Here is an 18342-nt window from a genome sequence, read left to right on the forward strand (position 1 = left end):
TATTTGAAGGAATCAGGATTGAACTCAGTGACTTGGCGCCACCTAGTGTCTATTTTACTTTCATATTAAACTTATAATTTAATTGAATGACAGACATATTTCTGCCTTCAAAATTTAAAACATTAATTTAATAAAATTGTATGCATTTGTAGGCTAATTGCATTGTAAATGCATTCAGTAATGATGTCTCTGATGGCTTTTGTTGACACTGATTGGATTTTTACTAGCAACCGCCCTTTTTTATTTTAACTGAATTTATCGATTGGAATTAAGAACGTGGCATTCCATATTCATGATGCATACATTAAAACGTTTTTTTTTTTTTTTTTCAAATGCCCCTGGACATCAGTTTACGGGTTTGTTTCTGATGCTGTCAATGTTGTTTTTGGTTTTTGGTGACATTAAAAAAAATACAATTAGCTGAAAAAGCTGAGGGCACACGACAGGCGTTGTTTGGATGAGCATGATGCTTGTATGCTCAATGCATGGCGTGTGTGCTTCACTAGCTCCGTTCCCATGGACACCTTTTGTGTGACCTAATTCTGGATATTTCCAGCCTAAGACTTGTGATTATTCAGTATCTTAAGCCGTGTCTACACCAAGAGAACCCATTATAATCAGTTGATGCGGTGACTGTCCACACAGGAAGTGGCGTGAGGCAACAAATCTTCTACAGTAACCTTCTTCTATTCCGAATCTTGGAAACATGCGTTGAATGCATTGAAAGTGAAACCTAAAAACAAAACAGCGCGCATAAGAGAGCGATTGCACGCTTTCCCGAGCTTCAGCAAATGCACGCGATCACAGATTGCACGCTTCCCAGCCGAAACAACCCCCCACGTGAAACTTAAATAATAAACGTGATATAAGATTTTGGCCATATCGCCCATCTAAGTCATTCATCCCACACTATCAACAGGTGCGTCATGTAGGCTACACTTTAATACTTCGTTTGGGCACCACAAGGTGTCCTGTGTCACTGTGGCATCAAGCTTACCCCTCGACTACTCTGGCTCCAGTGCTTTTCCTGACGTAAAACATGCCCTCCTCATTACCCTACAGACAAAGAAATGTATAAATAAATAAATGTGAAAATAAATAAATGTAGAAATAAATAAATGTGGGAAAATATAAATGTAGAAATAAATAAATATGTAAATAAATACATAAATGTGAATATAAATTTTCTTTGTATATTTATTTATATATTCATTTTTGCTTTTTTACGTTTCTTTGTACATTTATTTATTGATTGATTTATTTATTTCTAATTATGGCAGGATTGGCATTCCATATACAGTTACTGCTATCATAAAAATATACTCAAGATTCAAGAGATCAAGATTTTTCAAGATTCAAGATTTTTTTATTCGTCACATACACAATTATACAGAGTATAACCAGCAGTGAAATGTAAGTCAGGTCCGCTCCAATGACAGTGCGATTGTATAGAATACAAGTGTTAAGAAAAATAAAAGTAGAAAAAAATAAAAGAATAAAATAAAATAAAAGATAAAAAATATAAGTATAAATATAAATGTGCAGGTCAGTGTTGTTGACATAAATAGTAATATAACAGGAATGTGCAAAAGAATGAGCAAAAGAGTTGTACAGGGTATTTAAATAGCAGCAATATGAGATAGTGAAATATGAATAGTGAGATAGAAAAATATGATGAGATAGAAAAATATGAATAGCTTATTGATATGGTGATGTTAACATGGAGTCAAGTGATTTTATGACACGGAGTTAGAGTTTAGGAGCCTGATGGCCTGGGGGAAGAAGCTCCTCCTAAGTCTCTCAGTTTTTGCCATCAGGCTACGGAAGCGCTTACCAGATGGAAGCCAAGTGAATAGATGGTTACCAGGGTGATTTGAGTCCTTGATGATTTTTACAGCTCTATTTTTGCAGCGTTTGAGGTAAATGTCCTGCAGAGAGGGGAGAGCAGACCCTGAGATGCGCTCAGCTAAGCGTAAAACTCTCTGTAGTGCTTTGCAGTCCTGATTGGAGCTGTTTCCATACCACACTGAGATGCACCACACTGAGAGTCAATACACTTTATATGGTCCCTGAATAGAAAGTTTTCAGGATTGCTGGTGAGACCCTGAATTTCCTCAGCTGTCGCAGATGGTACAGTCTTTGCCTGGCTTTCTTAACCTGTGTTTGGATGTGAGTAGTCCAAGTCAGGACTACTTTAAACCTACTTATATGTAGGTTTAAAATTCTACAAAAGACGCATTTAATGTCCAACAACAAATATTTTAGGAAAATGTAAATTTTACTCAGAATTATTGTGCTCCTATTCGATTGCGCTCCGTCTGTTTAGTGTGCATGCGCGCAGCAGCACTCGTTGCTCTCGCGTGCCTCCCCACTCCTGACAGCAAAATGGATGTTTGCATCACTTTCTAACATTTACAGCTGAAAAATATACTTGTGACATGTAAGTTATGCACTGAGGAAAACACAACGCATTATGCAAATGCATTAAACAGCACAGATATATTTGTTGTTTGCCATGGTGAATCAATTTGATCCATGATCGACATTAAGGGCTGCTTAAGAATAAGAGTGCACAAATTAGTGAAATTGTGTGAATTTAATTTGTCCTTTATGGAACCGCTTTAGTCCCAACTGATTTGTTAGGTTATTTCAAGTCAGGTTTTGGACTTTAATCCCCGATTTTGTTCAGGTCTCCGTAGTGTTGTTGTGATTCGTCATATTCACGCAGCAGCGTTGATGAGAGAACGCACTTGAGAAACCGTTTTGAAAGGAGAAATCAGTCAGATTATTAGTCACTTTCTAAATAAAAGTATAGCGCATCCACTAGTAATTATATATAAATAAATAAAAAAATTCACCGTTGCAAATATGTTAGAAACGATGCATCGCGATATAAATGCCAACTTGTAGCCGATGCATCTTTTTAATCCGATGCATCACATTGTTACCTTTTTATGCCGATGCACGAGCGAATCGGGGAATCTTCCCATCCCTAGTATGTACTAAAAAGAATGGACTAATATCGACTAATAACATAATAAGCTCATTAAAAAAGCACTGATATGAATGGAGTCTTCTCTGGAGTGTACTGTAGATTTTTAAACAATTTTCAAAAGTACTGTACATTTATTTGGTGGTAAAACTTTTTCATTGAATAAAATATTACTAAGCGTACCTTTAAATTGTAAAGTGAAAGCTTCAAATTCTTAAGTCAGGACACTGAGAACCCACACAAGGCTAATCTTTAAATGAAGTTCCAAACGTATAGTTCGAGAGAATCCTAAACATTCAGTCCTGTCAATCATCATTACGGGTGTATATAAGCAGCAGTCGTTTTGCTAACCCAGCAACAATTCTTCCATCATCCCTCCACCTCCCTTTCTCCTCCTCTATTTCTTTCATTCCTCCTTCACATCATACAATTATAGGGTGGTTCTTACTCAGAGCTCAAGCCGAGCCTCAGGTTCAAGCCTTCTTCGAGGACAGCAAGCCAAGTTTGTTTAGCATTATCTAGCAGGACTGAATGGGCAGGCAAACTCGTGAACCAAAACAAGAGTTACCATGCTAGCAATAATGCTTTAGCATTAACATAATCATCAAAAAGGAATAGCATATTTGACCTTTGCATTGTTATTTCTACACCTTACTTTGAGATCAAAGAGAAGGCATCAGCACACACGGGCGGGCAGGGCACCAGTCTGACCAGCATACTGTCTGCTGCTGCCTGGAAGTGCGTCCGTGCCACACGCTCCAACACGGACGCCAGAGTGGCAGCGTCACCTGCCTTTCCTCCAGGGTCGCCACCTCCGGAATCCAAGATATGACCTCCATGAATCAACAGGATGAGCAATTGTGTCCTGCACTTCCTCTGCAGAAGAGAGAAAGAGATGGAATTAGTAAAAACTGAGGGAATAATTCAATGTGATTAGAAGTGGGATAATGAGGACTAACCTCCATGTCTTCCAATCCATCCACACTGCTCTGTGGTGCACATCGGGGGTGCCGCAGCCTGTACAGGCTCTCTAGTGGTCAATGAGAGACAGACAGAAATACTGTAGTGAGTGGTTGAATAGACTTTATGCTTCTCTGCAGTGAAGCAACAGTTTCTACCTCAAACCATCTGTCTTATTGATGACTGATGGGACAGTTGTATTCTCTAAGAAGAACCTTTGTTCTCTTTTCCTCAAACCAGTATGGAATTATTTTTTAAAAAATCAGTTACTTCCATATTGTTGAGCCAATTTGGCTAAGTCTTCTTCATTACTGCATTATCTCACTCTTTAAGGGCTTTTCACACTTGAAATAATTAACTTCATAATTATAAATAATTAAATCCAGGGTTATCTTGCTTCATGCTTCGTACTGCTTATAATTTAGCCAGGTTTAACTATAAATCTTGGGTATTCAAAAGACGACATTTACACTGTACATTCCTAAACTGGGTAAACATTCTTATTTGCAGTGTCACCATCATTGATTGGCTGAAACTAGAGATGCACCGATGTATCGGCCAACAATCGGTATCGGTGGATAAAAGCAATTTATTTGTGATAGATATATAGGATATAATCGGCCCATGATCAGGGCCGATTATATCCTATCACTCAAAAGGCGGCGGAAAAACGTGTCAGACTGCAACTCATACTGTGAGTGAAGAAAATCTCTGTTGAATTTAGGGCTATCAAAATTAACAAGACAATAAGGCATTAACAGTTAAAAAAAAAGCTACATTAAAGCAGGCTCTATTTGACCAGATGAATCACTCGTAGTTCAAGTCAGCATTGCCAGATCCACAGTTTTTCTCTATACACTAAACATTTGTACCACGCCTCGCATCCAATAATCACAAAGAGTTGTGCTTTCTTACTGTGAGTTCTGTGCTTTTCTGATAAGAAACAAACTCTCAGCTTTCAAATCCGTACATTCCATCACGAAATACAAATAATGAATGCTGTTTTGACGCTTTTAAATGTGATGTGACAGATCGTTATTGCACCTCTGTTCAAGTTCAAGTTAATAAGTTAGCAAATACACATGAATGTACTTCATACTCGCTTTCCTTCGTTTTAAATAGCCTGCAAGCGCCGTGCGCATTTTACTTACGCTTTCAAATTAGTGGCAATTCGGCATCAAGCAGTTGTTTGCTTTTAGTTCATTTGAGTTTTCAGTCTTTCCCTCACTTTCCTTCCATTTTAAATAGTCTAGTTTGAGAAAGAACCCTGCACATTTTACTTTCACTTAGTTTGTTTTTAGTTTGTTTGAGTTTTCCCTCTTTCTCTCACTTTCCTTTGCTTAAATAGCTTATAAAAGCATTGTGCGCATTTTACTTTCACTTTTAAATTAGCAGCAATTCGACATCAATTGCTTGAATTCAATTCAAGCAACAACTAAATACAACGTAGAACATAGAACTTTTATTAACAAAATGAATAAAAATACACCATGCTATGCCTAATATAAAATAACAAATAACTTACACAAATTTAAATAGGTATACAAAACTAAAAATCAGTAAAGAATGAGGAACAAATAATTAAGAAATGTAGAACGTTTATAAGCAAAACGAATAAGAATGTTTGGAGGCACGGACGACATACACCTTGATGCAAAATAATGAAGAAAAAGAAATACACAGTTTAAATATAATAAAAATCAGCAAATACTGTGTAACCAAATAAATGAGAAACTAATGTTTAAAAAAAACGTCTCGGTTACGTACGTAACCCTTGTTCCCTGATGGAGGGAATGGAGACGTTATGTCGTGACGACATAGGGGATTTACTTGGAAGCCCCAAACATCTCTGACTTAAGAGAAAACGCCAATGAAAATTGGCTAGTGGATTTTGCATACCTGAGCCACTCCCCGTACATACGGGTATAAAAGGCCGACAGGTGCATCCACTCATCAGGTTTTACCCGCTGAGGAGCCAAGAACGAGTCCTAGGCAACCAGCGATGGTTCAAGATTGTGGCATGGGGACATAACGTCTCCGTTCCCTCCATCAGGGAACGAGGGTTACGTACGTAACCGAGACATTCCCTATCTGTCGGTCATTACAAGTTATGTCGTGATGACATAGGGGTCATATGAAAAGCGCCACAACCTGAAACCCGTCACGACCTTGTGGCATGCAGATGTTTGACAAGCTAGCGCGTGACAGGCAAATGCCATGCGAAGGTCGCAACCTTCCCATTGCCCCAGCGCAAATTCGCTAACCTTGGTGCCCGCAGGGACCACTGAGTACATTGCTGCTGGAGATAGCCAAGCCGCTGTTCCTTTCCCCAAGAAATCGGAAGGGATTTCGACCTTCTATGAAAGACCGCGTCAAGTCTTTCCTATTTGTTGTTACAGCTTGGCAGTAACGACAGGGAAGCGAGCCTTCCGGAGAAGGGCGCTACGGAGGCCACATCCTGCCTGAAGGGAGGTAACATGTGGAGACACTGATATGGACTGGCCCAGGCCTGGGGCACTACTACATACGACTGGACCCTGGGGCAGATCCTACCTAGGAGTAGGAAGGAGGGCTGCCAGCAGGGCCTGACAGAGCTCTGTCAAAGGGAAGACACGGGTTTACCGCCAGGGAAACTGTACCATGGACGAATACACGTGTGGGGAATACAACGCCAAGGCTGAATCTGCCTCCTCCGAAGACAGTGCTTGCAGGTTTACCACCTGATCGCGGAAGGGCGTGGTGAGAACCTTGGGCACGTATCCAGGCATTTCGCTCACCGAAAATGCTTGGACGTCCCCGACCCTTTTGATGGAAGTGAGCGAGGTCAGGAGCGCTGTCTTAGCCGACAGAAATTTCAGCTCGACTGAGTCCAGCGGCTCAAAGGGACCCCTCTGAAGTCCAGCCAGGACGATAGAGAGGTCCCAGGAGGGCATCAAGGGTGACCTAGGGGGATTCAACCTCCTGGCACCCCTCAGGAACCTCACGATGAGATCATGCTTTCCCAGGGACCGGCCGTCCACTGCATCGTGATGGGCCGCAATAGCAGCCACATACACTTTCAAGGTGGAGGGTGACAGCCTACGCTCCAACCTTTCTTGCAGGAAAGAAAGCACTACTCCAATCGTGCATCTTCGTGGGTCTTCCCGGGGAGAATAACACCAGTTCGCGAACAGACTCCACTTCAGTGCATAGGCTTGACTTGTTGAAGGAGCTCTAGCCTGAGTGATGGTGTCTACCACGGCCTGTGGTAGACCACTTAAGTCTGCCGCGTCCCGTCCAGGAACCACACATGAAGGATCCACAGATCTGGACGCGGGTGCCATATGGTGCCGAGCCCCTGAGAAAGGAGTTCCTTCCTCAGAGGAATGCGCCAGGGAGGGGCTGACGCGAGGAGAATGAGTTCGGGAAACCAGGTCCGGGTGGGCCAATACGGCGCGACCAACAGGACCTGCTCCTCGTCCTCCCTGACCTTGCACAGTGTCTTTGCGAGCAGGCTCACTGGGGGAAATGCATACTTGCATAAAGCCCGAGGCCAGCTTTGTGCCAGCGTGTCCGTGCCGAGGGGCCCCTCGGTCAGGGAGAAATGTAGCTGGCAGTGGAAGGACTCGTGGGAAGCAAACAGGTCTAACTGAGCTTCCCCAAATCGACTCCAGATCAGTCGGATCGTCTCGGGATGGAGTCGCCACTCTCCGAGGAAAATGAGCTGTCGTGAGAGCGCATCGGCCGCACGATTGAGCTCCCCCGGAATGTGGACAGCGCGCAGCAATCTGAGCTGCTTGTGACTTCAGAGGAGGAGATGGCGGGCGAGCTGTGACATGCGCCGTGATCGTACACCTCCCAGCTGGTTGATGTACGACACAGCCAAAGTGTTGTCCGTACGGACCAACACATGCTTGCCTAGCAGCAGTGGCCAAAACTGCCGCAAGGCCAGATGCACTGCCAACAGCTCCAGGCAATTGATGTGCCAAAGCAGTCGAGGCCCCGTCCAGAGCCTCGAGGCTGCCTGCCCGTTGCATGTAGCGCCCCAGCCCGTGCTGAAGGCATCTGTTGTGACAACAACATGCCGGGACACTTGTTCTAAGGGCACCCCGGCCCGTAGAAAAGCAAGGTCCGTCCAGGGGCTGAAAGAGCGGCGACACTCCCGTGTGATATACACCCGAAGTGAACCGCGGCACCATGCCCACCTCGGGAGTGCAACCAGTGCTGAAGTTGTCATATGAAGCAATCCGAGGGCCGTGACTGCAGCTGCGGATGCCATATGCCCCAGGAGCCTCTGAAACTGTTTCAGTGGCACCACGGTCCTGCCTCCGAAGGAACTCAGGCAGTTCAGCACTGATTGGGCGCGCTCATCCATGAGGCGTGCCGTCATACTCACCAATTCTAACTCCACACCGAGAAAAGAGATTCTCTGCACAGGGGAGAGCTTGCTCTTTTCCCAGTTGACCCGAAACCCCAACTGGCTGAGGTGCCATAACACCAGCTCCCTGTGATCGCACAACTGCTCTCGGGACTGGGCCAGAATGAGCCAGTGTGAAACACCAAGTCACAGAGTTCTACAGGGAACTGAGACCCACTCAGCGAGAAAGGGCACAGAACGGAGGCAAAGAACCTTACAGAATGGCGCAACAGAAGGAAATCACGAGGCTTCAGGAGGCTCTAACAGCTGCTGGACACCAAGCGCAGCGTGAAAAATCCACCAGACAGGACCTGCAAAGAGAATTATTTCACACAAAGACACTGTTAAAAACAGCATATGTGGAACTTAACAAGAGGGACACCAGAACTAAGGCCTTAGAAGGCCATCTGCACGCTTACTTAAGAGAAATTGATTTCCACCTGCAGTCTTGGACCAGTGTGAAACACCAAGATAGACTCTATCTGCTCTGGATCACCGCTAGCTGAGAAGTGTAACACTTCCTGGCCCGACAGCCAGAACACATCCAATCAGACTACCAGCAGCTTAAACAAGCTATCATAAAGGAATTCTCAGAGCCAGAGTCAGAACACGGACTGATCGCTGCCCTAGCCATCGAACAGGGCCGTCATGAAAGACTTCGACGAGCTTACTTCGGAGCTCACCATGAACCTGGGATGGAGGAGGATACCATCTTCAAGAACATTTTCCTCCGGAACCTCCACCCCATTGTAAGTCACCATTTAAGCATTATGGCCTGCCACACAATGCCTATTCAACAACTGCGTGATCTGACAAAGAAGGCCTTTAACAAGCACAAGGCCTCTACCAAAGGTGTTTGTAAGACCCCACTGATTCTGAACTGCACAACCCAGAATCCAAAGCAGGCACCAGAAGGCACCCAGCATTGCCACAACGCAAGGCCCTTCAACAGAAAGCCACTAGCCAGCGGTTCCAGACCAACCACTGGCAGAGACCATGGAAAAGGCCATCCTCGTCCTGCGAACACCACGGCATGTCCAACGACAGTCCCCCTACATCATCCTCCTCCACACCCTTCACACAGGTGCCAAACAGCTGGACACGCCTACTTCTGAGTTACAGGAACTGCTGTCTCTAGCAAAAGAGCTCTGTGAACAAAACTCAACTGAGGAGTACTGCGAAGGACAGACCTCTGACTCCTTGCCTGATGCAACACAGCATCAGACCCCTCCAAGGGTCCCTTTAAACCAGTCGACACCCCAGAAGCAGCCAGACAACATTGGATGGAGCAACAGGCCCACATGCCCAACAGCGAAACCTCTACCAACACAACTCAGGCAACGTTGGTGGGTAACGTTATCAAATCACTAGCCAATTTGGCGGGTTACTTTTCCTAAGTTATGTTCACTCATTAATGTCTTGGGGAAGTTCATGCAAGCAAAATCTGCTCAGGTTTAGCGCAAATACTGAACTCGTGAGACATCATGACATTATGGAGTATATTGCAAAAAACCAAACAAAACACACCTACAGAGTTCAGTCTATGTGATGAAGTCTGGTTAGACTAACTTAGTGTGCGGGCGTTCTTTCACTGCATGATTCAGTCTATTAATATGCATTAGGAATGATCATAATTCAAGATAAGGGGGCAGAACATGTATATAGTTATATCAATTCTTTAAGTTAATCAATATCACACGAAGAGTGCCGCTTAAAAAATCAGCATGGTTACAAATGTGATATTGATTTTATTCAACAGTTCAATAAACTATAAGTTACTATCAAGAGACTTACGTTTTAGACACCATATTTCCTGTTTTTGTGCTATTTCGACAAGAGAAAAAATTCCAAACACAGCCACAGCACTGTTTTGCGTCTCTGAGCAACATGATGGTGTTTGAATCCTGAATGACATTTACATTTACATTTAGTAATTTGGCAGACGCTTTTATCCAAAGCGACTTACAATTGAATACAATGAATCAACCGTTTAAATGATTCGGTTCAGTCGCAATGACTCACTTATTAACAGTGACTTGATGCCACCTACTGGCGGTTTAAATTTCACATTTACAGTATCTTTTCATTATTTAAATAATTTCAAATATTTTTAATGTTTCATGTTTAAAATATCAAAACATTATTTATGCATTTCTAACTGCAAGTTAAAGCATTCCATGTCCCTCAAAGTTGCATTAACATGTGAAAAAAACATCTAAATGCCACTTCAGATGCGTCTTCTGTAAAGATAAATTTTATTGATACTGATTTCGTTTGTTTGGCAACAGCCTAAATGTATTATTATTATTATAATTGACTGATTAAATGTAAAAATTTTACTCAAAAGATGATGCATAAAAATGGCTTTATAAAGGTAAAAATGCCCATAAAAGGTACAAATCAATTTAAATGTATTGGAAAAGATTAATTTCTATCACTGCTGTGAACTGACCACACAGAATATGAAGAATATCAAAAACATTAGGAGGCAGCTGTCCACAACAGTCCTTAAGATACCAGCACAATAACACACTCAGCAAAATATCATCTAATTATCTTTATCGATAAAATCCCAGAACATGTTGAGATTATTGTTTTATCAATATTGCACACCCTTAGTCCTGACACAAAATGATTTGCAATGGTCGCTTTGTCACTTACAGTGTAGACAGCATCAAGCTGTTGGTTTATTTCGGTGTTTTGTTTTTTTTTGGCTGATAGAAGTTATGAATGGCCGGTAACTTAAAAATTTAGTAGCCAGATTGGCTGGTGAGTGAAAAAGTTCATTTCAATCCCTGGACACCACAAACATCAGACTTCTGGTGACGTTCCAGCAGAACAGAGGGCTAACAACCACCTGCTGCCCTTCTGCCATCATCACAAGGTCAGTCTGAAACTCTCTGCACTCTCACCAGTGAGAGTCTAACCCGGCTGTTCCACACCGCGGGTACCACAGATAGCCTACTGGCTAACAACATCAACAACCATCTGACCCGGACCAACTCACTTCAGTACGACAGGTGACACTGCCTCGACACCTGCTGCACAAGCTCGAGGACCCACACCCTGCTACAGCTAACATTACCACAGCACCACAACCACTCCTGGAGGCAACCAACAGCCTGAGAGCCGCCACTGTCTCCCAGCTGTGGGTAGCAGGTGCGTGTTTGATTGTTCTGCATCTTTAACGTCGCTCGCTGTGGTCAATTGGACGGACAACAACGTTCGAAAGAGGGGAATTATGTAACATTTGGACCAATCACACAACTATTTGTTATATTTAACAAATAATCTCTTATGCCCCCTCACCTAACCAAAAGGCCAACTATGAGGGTCTGTGGACCCTTCCCCTGAAATGCATCTAACACCTAAGAAGGCAGAACAGGGCTCTGGTTTCATGGCAACCCATCTGATAACACTTGTTTTATTGCTCAAAAGAACGCGGGAACTCACTTCTTTTCCCCTTAGGAAAGAGACATGGACTCTTCTCTAATTAATTCATAGAAAAGACTTTCTTTGAATGAACACACATATCTCCAGGTCATTGTGTATATTATTACTGTTCTTGTATATGTTTTTGTGTATTGTATCCTGTTTTATGCATGCTTATGATAGAACACTAGTTAATATTACCTCATGTATATCATGTTTGGTCTCTATCAATTCGTCTTCGGATGATCTAATTGAGAGTGTATATTATATGTTGATACCTATTCAACATATAAGTGTTCTAAGAATCTTTAATAGTTTGTATATCAACGTCCAATCCTGTTCATATGCAAATTACCATGCATGGAGACAAAGAGTCGTAAACTTTCCCTCCAAAAGTTCAAGTCACCGTAGGCTCTTTGACCCCCCAGAGGTGTGACCGCTATAGCAGATAAAGCTCTCACGTAAGTGACGCCCCGGCAGTCTGCGGTTCTGGTAGATTCTGAGAAGATGAGGATGTGAGCTAAAACTCTTCTGAACACTCTTACGTTTTTGTGCCAGGCCTTGCGGCCTTGACTTTCCATTCAACAAAGGATCCTCGGACCTCAGCAGATCTCTTTCTTAGCTCTTTTCCACTTTCTACCAGGAAAGAACATTTCTACCTCAGAACATCTTTGGAATTCATCACCCTTCAACCCACAAGAACGTGATCGGGAGTCCAAAACCTTGAAACCATTAAGACTTTCATCTGAGACTGCATTCCTGACACTCGTCACGACAAAATGCATTGCAAGCATTGTACATTTAACTAAACAAAACAGAGGTTATTAGTACAAGTTATAGACCCCGTTATAAACGGTGCTGATGGTTTTACTCAGGTGGTTAAATGACCGCATTCTCTGGTTTTCCTGATGGTTTCATCCATCAACTACCCATGTATGAGTACGTATGTATGTTTGATAGACTAGTTTGCGTTAGTGTTTAGTTACCGTAATATAAGTTGTGTGCACAAATTACATGAGTTATTAAGTGAAGTGAAGTGAAGTGAAGTGACATACTGCCAAGTATGGTGACCCATACTCGGAATTCGTGCTGTGCATTTAACCCATCCAACGTGCACACACACAGCAGTGAACACACACACACACTGTGAACACACACCCGGAGCAGTGGGCAGCCATTTATGCTGCGGCGCCCAGTGAGCAGTTGGGGGTTCGGTGCCTTGCTCAAGGGCACCTCAGTCGTGGTATTGAGGGTGGAGAGCACGCTGGACATTCACTCCCCCCACCTACAATCCCTGCCGGCCCGAGACTCGAACCCGCAACCTTTGGATTACTATTCCGACTCTCTAACCATTAGGTCACGACTTCCCTTAAATGCAAATTAAATGTCTCTTTACGATTTTGACCCTTACTACATGCTCTAATCTATTAATACTTGGGAAAGTGTTTTCTGTGGCCAAGAAAATATCGTTTCTTAGAATTTTTTTTTTTTTTTTTTTTATTATTTCAACAACATTATAACAGAACAAAATAGGCTAACAAATACAACTGTAAATCCTTTCAGACTGAGACATTCATATTATTCATACTATAACAGAGAAATAAACCACCATACCAGATATTAATCCAAATGAAACAAATAAAATAAATAAAGAATACATTCATGCATCCTTAAGCAACGTAGGGGATCAAACAAAATCACACTTATTAAACAAATCAAATCATTTCTTGGCCTTTTCCTTTCTCATAATTTTTAGGGCCTCTATATACATGGCAAGCTCCTTTTTAAATACAATAAGCTGGGGTGCTATTTTCAAAACTTTACACTTGTGAATAAAGTATTTTAACATGAGAAGTAAACAGTTTACAACAAAGTCTAAACTTTTGTTCTCCAAATGAACTCCAAATTTCACCATGTCCCAAGTAATAGATGGAAAAATAGATATTCTTTGTTTAATCCAAATACATACTTCAGTCCAAAATGAATTAACCAGATTACAATGAAGAAATAGATGTTCAACAGTTTCTGCATCCTTATTACAGAATTGACAAATATTATCGTCCACATTAAATCTTAATCTCAAAAATTCCTTAGCAGGATAAATATCGTACAAAATTTTAAAGTGCACTTCTTTATATTTTGGTGGAAGAGGGAATAACAAATACTTGCATCTAAATTCATTAATTGATTTCCTATTTAGATGTTGAAAAATATAGTTCCTTCTTATTGGACCAGGATGGCATTCCTGCACAAGACAATTTCTTAAAAACTTATTAGTACATTTCTTGTCTACAAAATTTATACTGCCTAATTTAAGATCCAAAATCTTGGGAATAATACTAGAATATGTTAAAATCCCCTTTAACATATTAAGGAATGGTAAAGGAATACTCTTAATAACTCTCAAATAAACTTTTTCCTCACACTTAAAATTGAATTTGGTGCAGAAATCATTAAATCCAAGAAGGCAGCCATTCTTATCCATAATGTGCAGCACTGACCAAATACCTCTTTGCCACCAGTCCTCCAAAAATAAAGATTTCCTTTGAAATAAAATGCAACGATTATTCCATAAAGAAACATTGTGAGGACTGAAATTATGTTTAAACAACATTTTCCAATACAAGAGGACTTGTTTATGAAAATCCGACAGTTTAAATGGAATTTTAGATATCTCAAGTCACAATGTAGAAAAAACTTTATACCTCCAAATTGTTTAAACAAACTGGATGGAATTGCAAACCAGTATGAATGCTCATTACTAATAAAAGACTGAAGCCATTTAAGTTTAAGTACCCCATTCATAATATCAAAATCTATTGCCTTTAACCCACCATCCTCATATGCTCTTATTATATCATTTTTCCTTATATAGTGGTACTTCTTTCTCCAGATGAAATCAAAATTAAGTTTATTAATTGCTTTTATCTTTCTGGAAGAAATTGGCAATGAAAAACCTGGGTAAATTAATCTAGAGATACTATCGATTTTCGATAACAATATTCTCCCGAAAATTGTGATATCCCTCTGTAACCAAGAATTCATAATTAATCTACATTTTTCAATTTTTTTGTCAATATTTAACATTTCCATTTTCTTTACATCTTTTGAAATTGTGATACCTAAATATTTCACCTCCTTCTTAATTGAAACATTATATAATGAAGTCAATCGAAGCTCTTGAATAGCCATAAGTTCACACTTCGATGTATTTAGCTGTAATCCTGATGCTTTGGCAAAACACTCTACATAATGAAATGCTAATGGGATTTGCGTATGATCTTTTAAAAAAAGGGTTGTATCATCAGCCAGCTGACTAATAATAAATTGATGATCCATGAAATTAATTCCAGCAATAATTCCATTTTTAACTAGAATGGCTAGCATTTCCGCAACCATAATAAATAACAAAGGTGAACTTCCACAGCCTTGTCTTATGCCTCTGTTCACCTGAAATCTTGGACAAGTTCCCTTGGGAAGAGCCACCGAACTATTAATATCATTGTAAAGCATTTTGATGATATTAATAAATTTTGGCCCAAAACCAAAATGACTAAGTGTCAGAAAAAGAAACGAATGTTCTACCCTATCAAACGCTTTTAAAAAATCTAAAAATAAAATAAAACCATCATTTTCAATTAAATTACTGTATTCTAAAATATCAAGCACCAAACGAATATTGTTGTGAATTGATCTACCTTTAAGGAACCCAGATTGAGTCTCACTAATTATTTGAGGAAGACCCACCCTTAATCTGGCAGCAATCACTCCTGAAAATATTTTGTAATCAGTGTTAAGAAGCGTGATAGGTCGTAGATTTTCTAAAATTCTTTTGTCTTTTCCAGGTTTTGGAATTAAAATAATAAGACCCTGCTTCATAGTAGGCAATAGATTATTATGTCTAATACAATCTTGTAGTGCTTCAAATAACAGCAGTTTTAATTCTTCCCAAAAGAACTTGTAAAATTCCGAGGTTAGGCCATCTTGCCCAGGGGATTTACCGGTTTTCATTTTTTTTAAGGCTAAATCTAAATCTTGAATGGTCAAATCAGAGTCACAAAGATCTTTAAATGAATTCTGAATGATAGGGATATTATTTTTAACTTTCTTAAAGAAATATTCAGAATCAGCACTAGAGTAAGATGAGGTATATAAATTAGAGTAAAATTGAAACACCTCTCTTGCAATAATATTGTTATCAAAACATTCAATCTGATTTATCAATAAACTATCAACAGCATTTCTTACTTGACGTCTCTTTTCAAGATTACAAAAGTATGAACTATTTTTCTCTCCCTCCTCCATCCATTTTGCTCTTGATCTCACGTATGCCCCCTTTGCCTTCCTTACATAAAGTTCATCCAGTGAAGAATGTAAATTAATAAGCTTTTTCTTATCTTCATCTGATAGAGTAGATTTGCAGCAGCATGTATTAATCTTATTTATTAACTGAATTTCTTTCGCTAATCTCTTTTTCTTAAGATTTTTCCCGTATGTTATTGAAAATTCTCTAAGTTTATATTTTAAATACTCCCATTTACTACCCCCTGGCATACATTTCTTACTGATATCAGTTATAATCTTCTTTATATATGTGCAATAGTCATCTTGAGTTAGAAGGTCAGCATTAAATTTCCAGTACCCTTTGGAATAATTAGAGTCACCTTTTTGTTTTAAAGTTAATTCAATCATACAGTGATCACTTAACGGAGCACTAGAGATAGAGCAATTATATACATGCTTATAGATAGCCTCAGTGCCAAGCCAGTAATCAATTCTTGATCTCACATTTGCATTGGGTTTAAACCAAGTAAATCGTCTAATGCATGGATTCTGAGTTCTCCAGATATCAATCAGAAGATTTGAAGAGCAAAAATTTTGAACAATGTTATTCACTTGGGAAAATTTAAATTTGGAAGGATCTCTATCTAGCCACTCATCTGGAGTCAAGTTAAAATCTCCTCCAATTAGAATAAACTCTGTGGGGTAAATAATCTTCAACTCATTTATAATGTCAGTAATTGAAGAGAGAAAATCACTATTCTGATTACGATTATTATATCCGTACACGTTTATCACAATAAAAAAAGACTTGTCTAAACTGAGAACGATTGCCAGCCAATGTCCCTCAACATCGGCTTTGTGAAAAATTATCTTACCGGGACAATTGTGCAAACAAATAGCAACACCCGCAGATCTATTTGTGCCGTGACTAAAAAATATATCATCACCCCATTGATTACGCCAGAAAGGAGTATCCGAAGCTTCCGAGTGAGTTTCTTGAAGAAGAATTAAGTTTGACTTTTGACTTTTACAAAAAAGAAAAATACCTTTCCTTTTAACTGAATCTTTCAGTCCCCTACAGTTTAAAGACAAAAATGAAACATTAGATAGTAACGAGAACATAGAACCGGTCGTTAATATTAAACTCTGCAAACGCTAGAAGAAAGTTTCAACGAAATAATACAGAGAGTCCCTAATCACTTATCGTCCCTCTCACTTATCAAGTGAAAATCATTGTCCAAATACCCATTAATTTTCTGAAATACGTTTTCCATTTATGAAACCGAAAGGTCCACGAAATCCAGCTGTCTTTCCTTCTTTCCTGGCCTGCTCAATCTTCGGCCACAGCGCATGTCTTGCTAGTCTGTCTTCTCTTGTCAGGTCCTCCGCGAATCTGATTCCCGCATCCCTGCACACCACCGAGTCTTTCGTTCTTTTCCAGATCTCATCTCTCACTCCTCTACGCGCAAAGAGAACGATCACTTCCCTGGGTCTGTTGGCTTCTTTTTTTCCAACCCTGTGCACAACATCCACAGCATCACACATGTTAGAGGATAATTCTGGGGTAATTTTAACAAGAAGTTGGATCACATCTTCCCGAATGTTCTCGACGGATTTTTCCTTCATTCCTCTGATGCGAAGGCACCATCTCCTCTTATATCTCTCTTGGTCTAGAACTCGATTTCTCAGATTGTCGTTCTCTTTGGTGAGCGTCTCCACTTGCTTTTCTAACATGCTCACCTTATCTTTACATTCTTTTACCTCTTCCGCATTAATTTGTACCGCTTTTGCCACACTGGCAATCATCGCGCTGTGCTGCTTCAGCTGCCTGCTAATATCTTCATGCTGCTCTTCCACTTTGACACCGAGTGCTTTAATTGCATCAAGGATCGCAACATTAGACACACTGTCAATCAGATCAGTTCCAGATGATTTTTTAGCTTTTTTCCCACTTTGAGATTTCAACGGAGTGGATGGGTTGGAATCAATTCCCCGATCTCTTTTACCTGAGACTTCATCAGTGTCCATTGCATAGCAGTGTTCCTCCATCTTCAAATTAGAATCGATTACAAACGGAAAACTTTTAACAAACTAGAAAATAACAATGCTGGGTATACTGGACTAACACTTGAAGTTAACGAGTGGAGTGCAAACTCATCACTTTTAAATAAACACAGGACTCATTTACGGAACTGATAACATGACGACCACTCAGTCCGCCATCTTGCCTCCTCCCCTCGTTTCTTAGAATTAATATGAACTTGCACTGAATGTTTGC

General features: G+C 40.5%; 1 protein-coding gene across 1 annotated transcript in view; it reads right to left on the bottom strand.

The window, feature by feature from the left end:
- LOC306855602 (membrane-associated phosphatidylinositol transfer protein 3-like) overlaps window positions 1-18342 on the bottom strand; it is a gene marked incomplete at both ends in the record, with an annotated part of 159023 nt that overhangs the window by 102514 nt on the left and 38167 nt on the right. Inside the window, 2 exons of the mRNA XM_079394375.1 lie at window positions 3648-3868; window positions 3952-4022. Of these exons, the coding sequence (XP_079250501.1) occupies window positions 3648-3868; window positions 3952-4022 (292 nt within the window). The remainder of the gene's footprint in view (window positions 1-3647; window positions 3869-3951; window positions 4023-18342) is intronic.

This window comes from Barbus barbus, assembly GCF_936440315.1.
Source record: "Barbus barbus genome assembly, chromosome: 36".
Classification (NCBI taxonomy): Eukaryota; Metazoa; Chordata; class Actinopteri; order Cypriniformes; family Cyprinidae; genus Barbus; species Barbus barbus.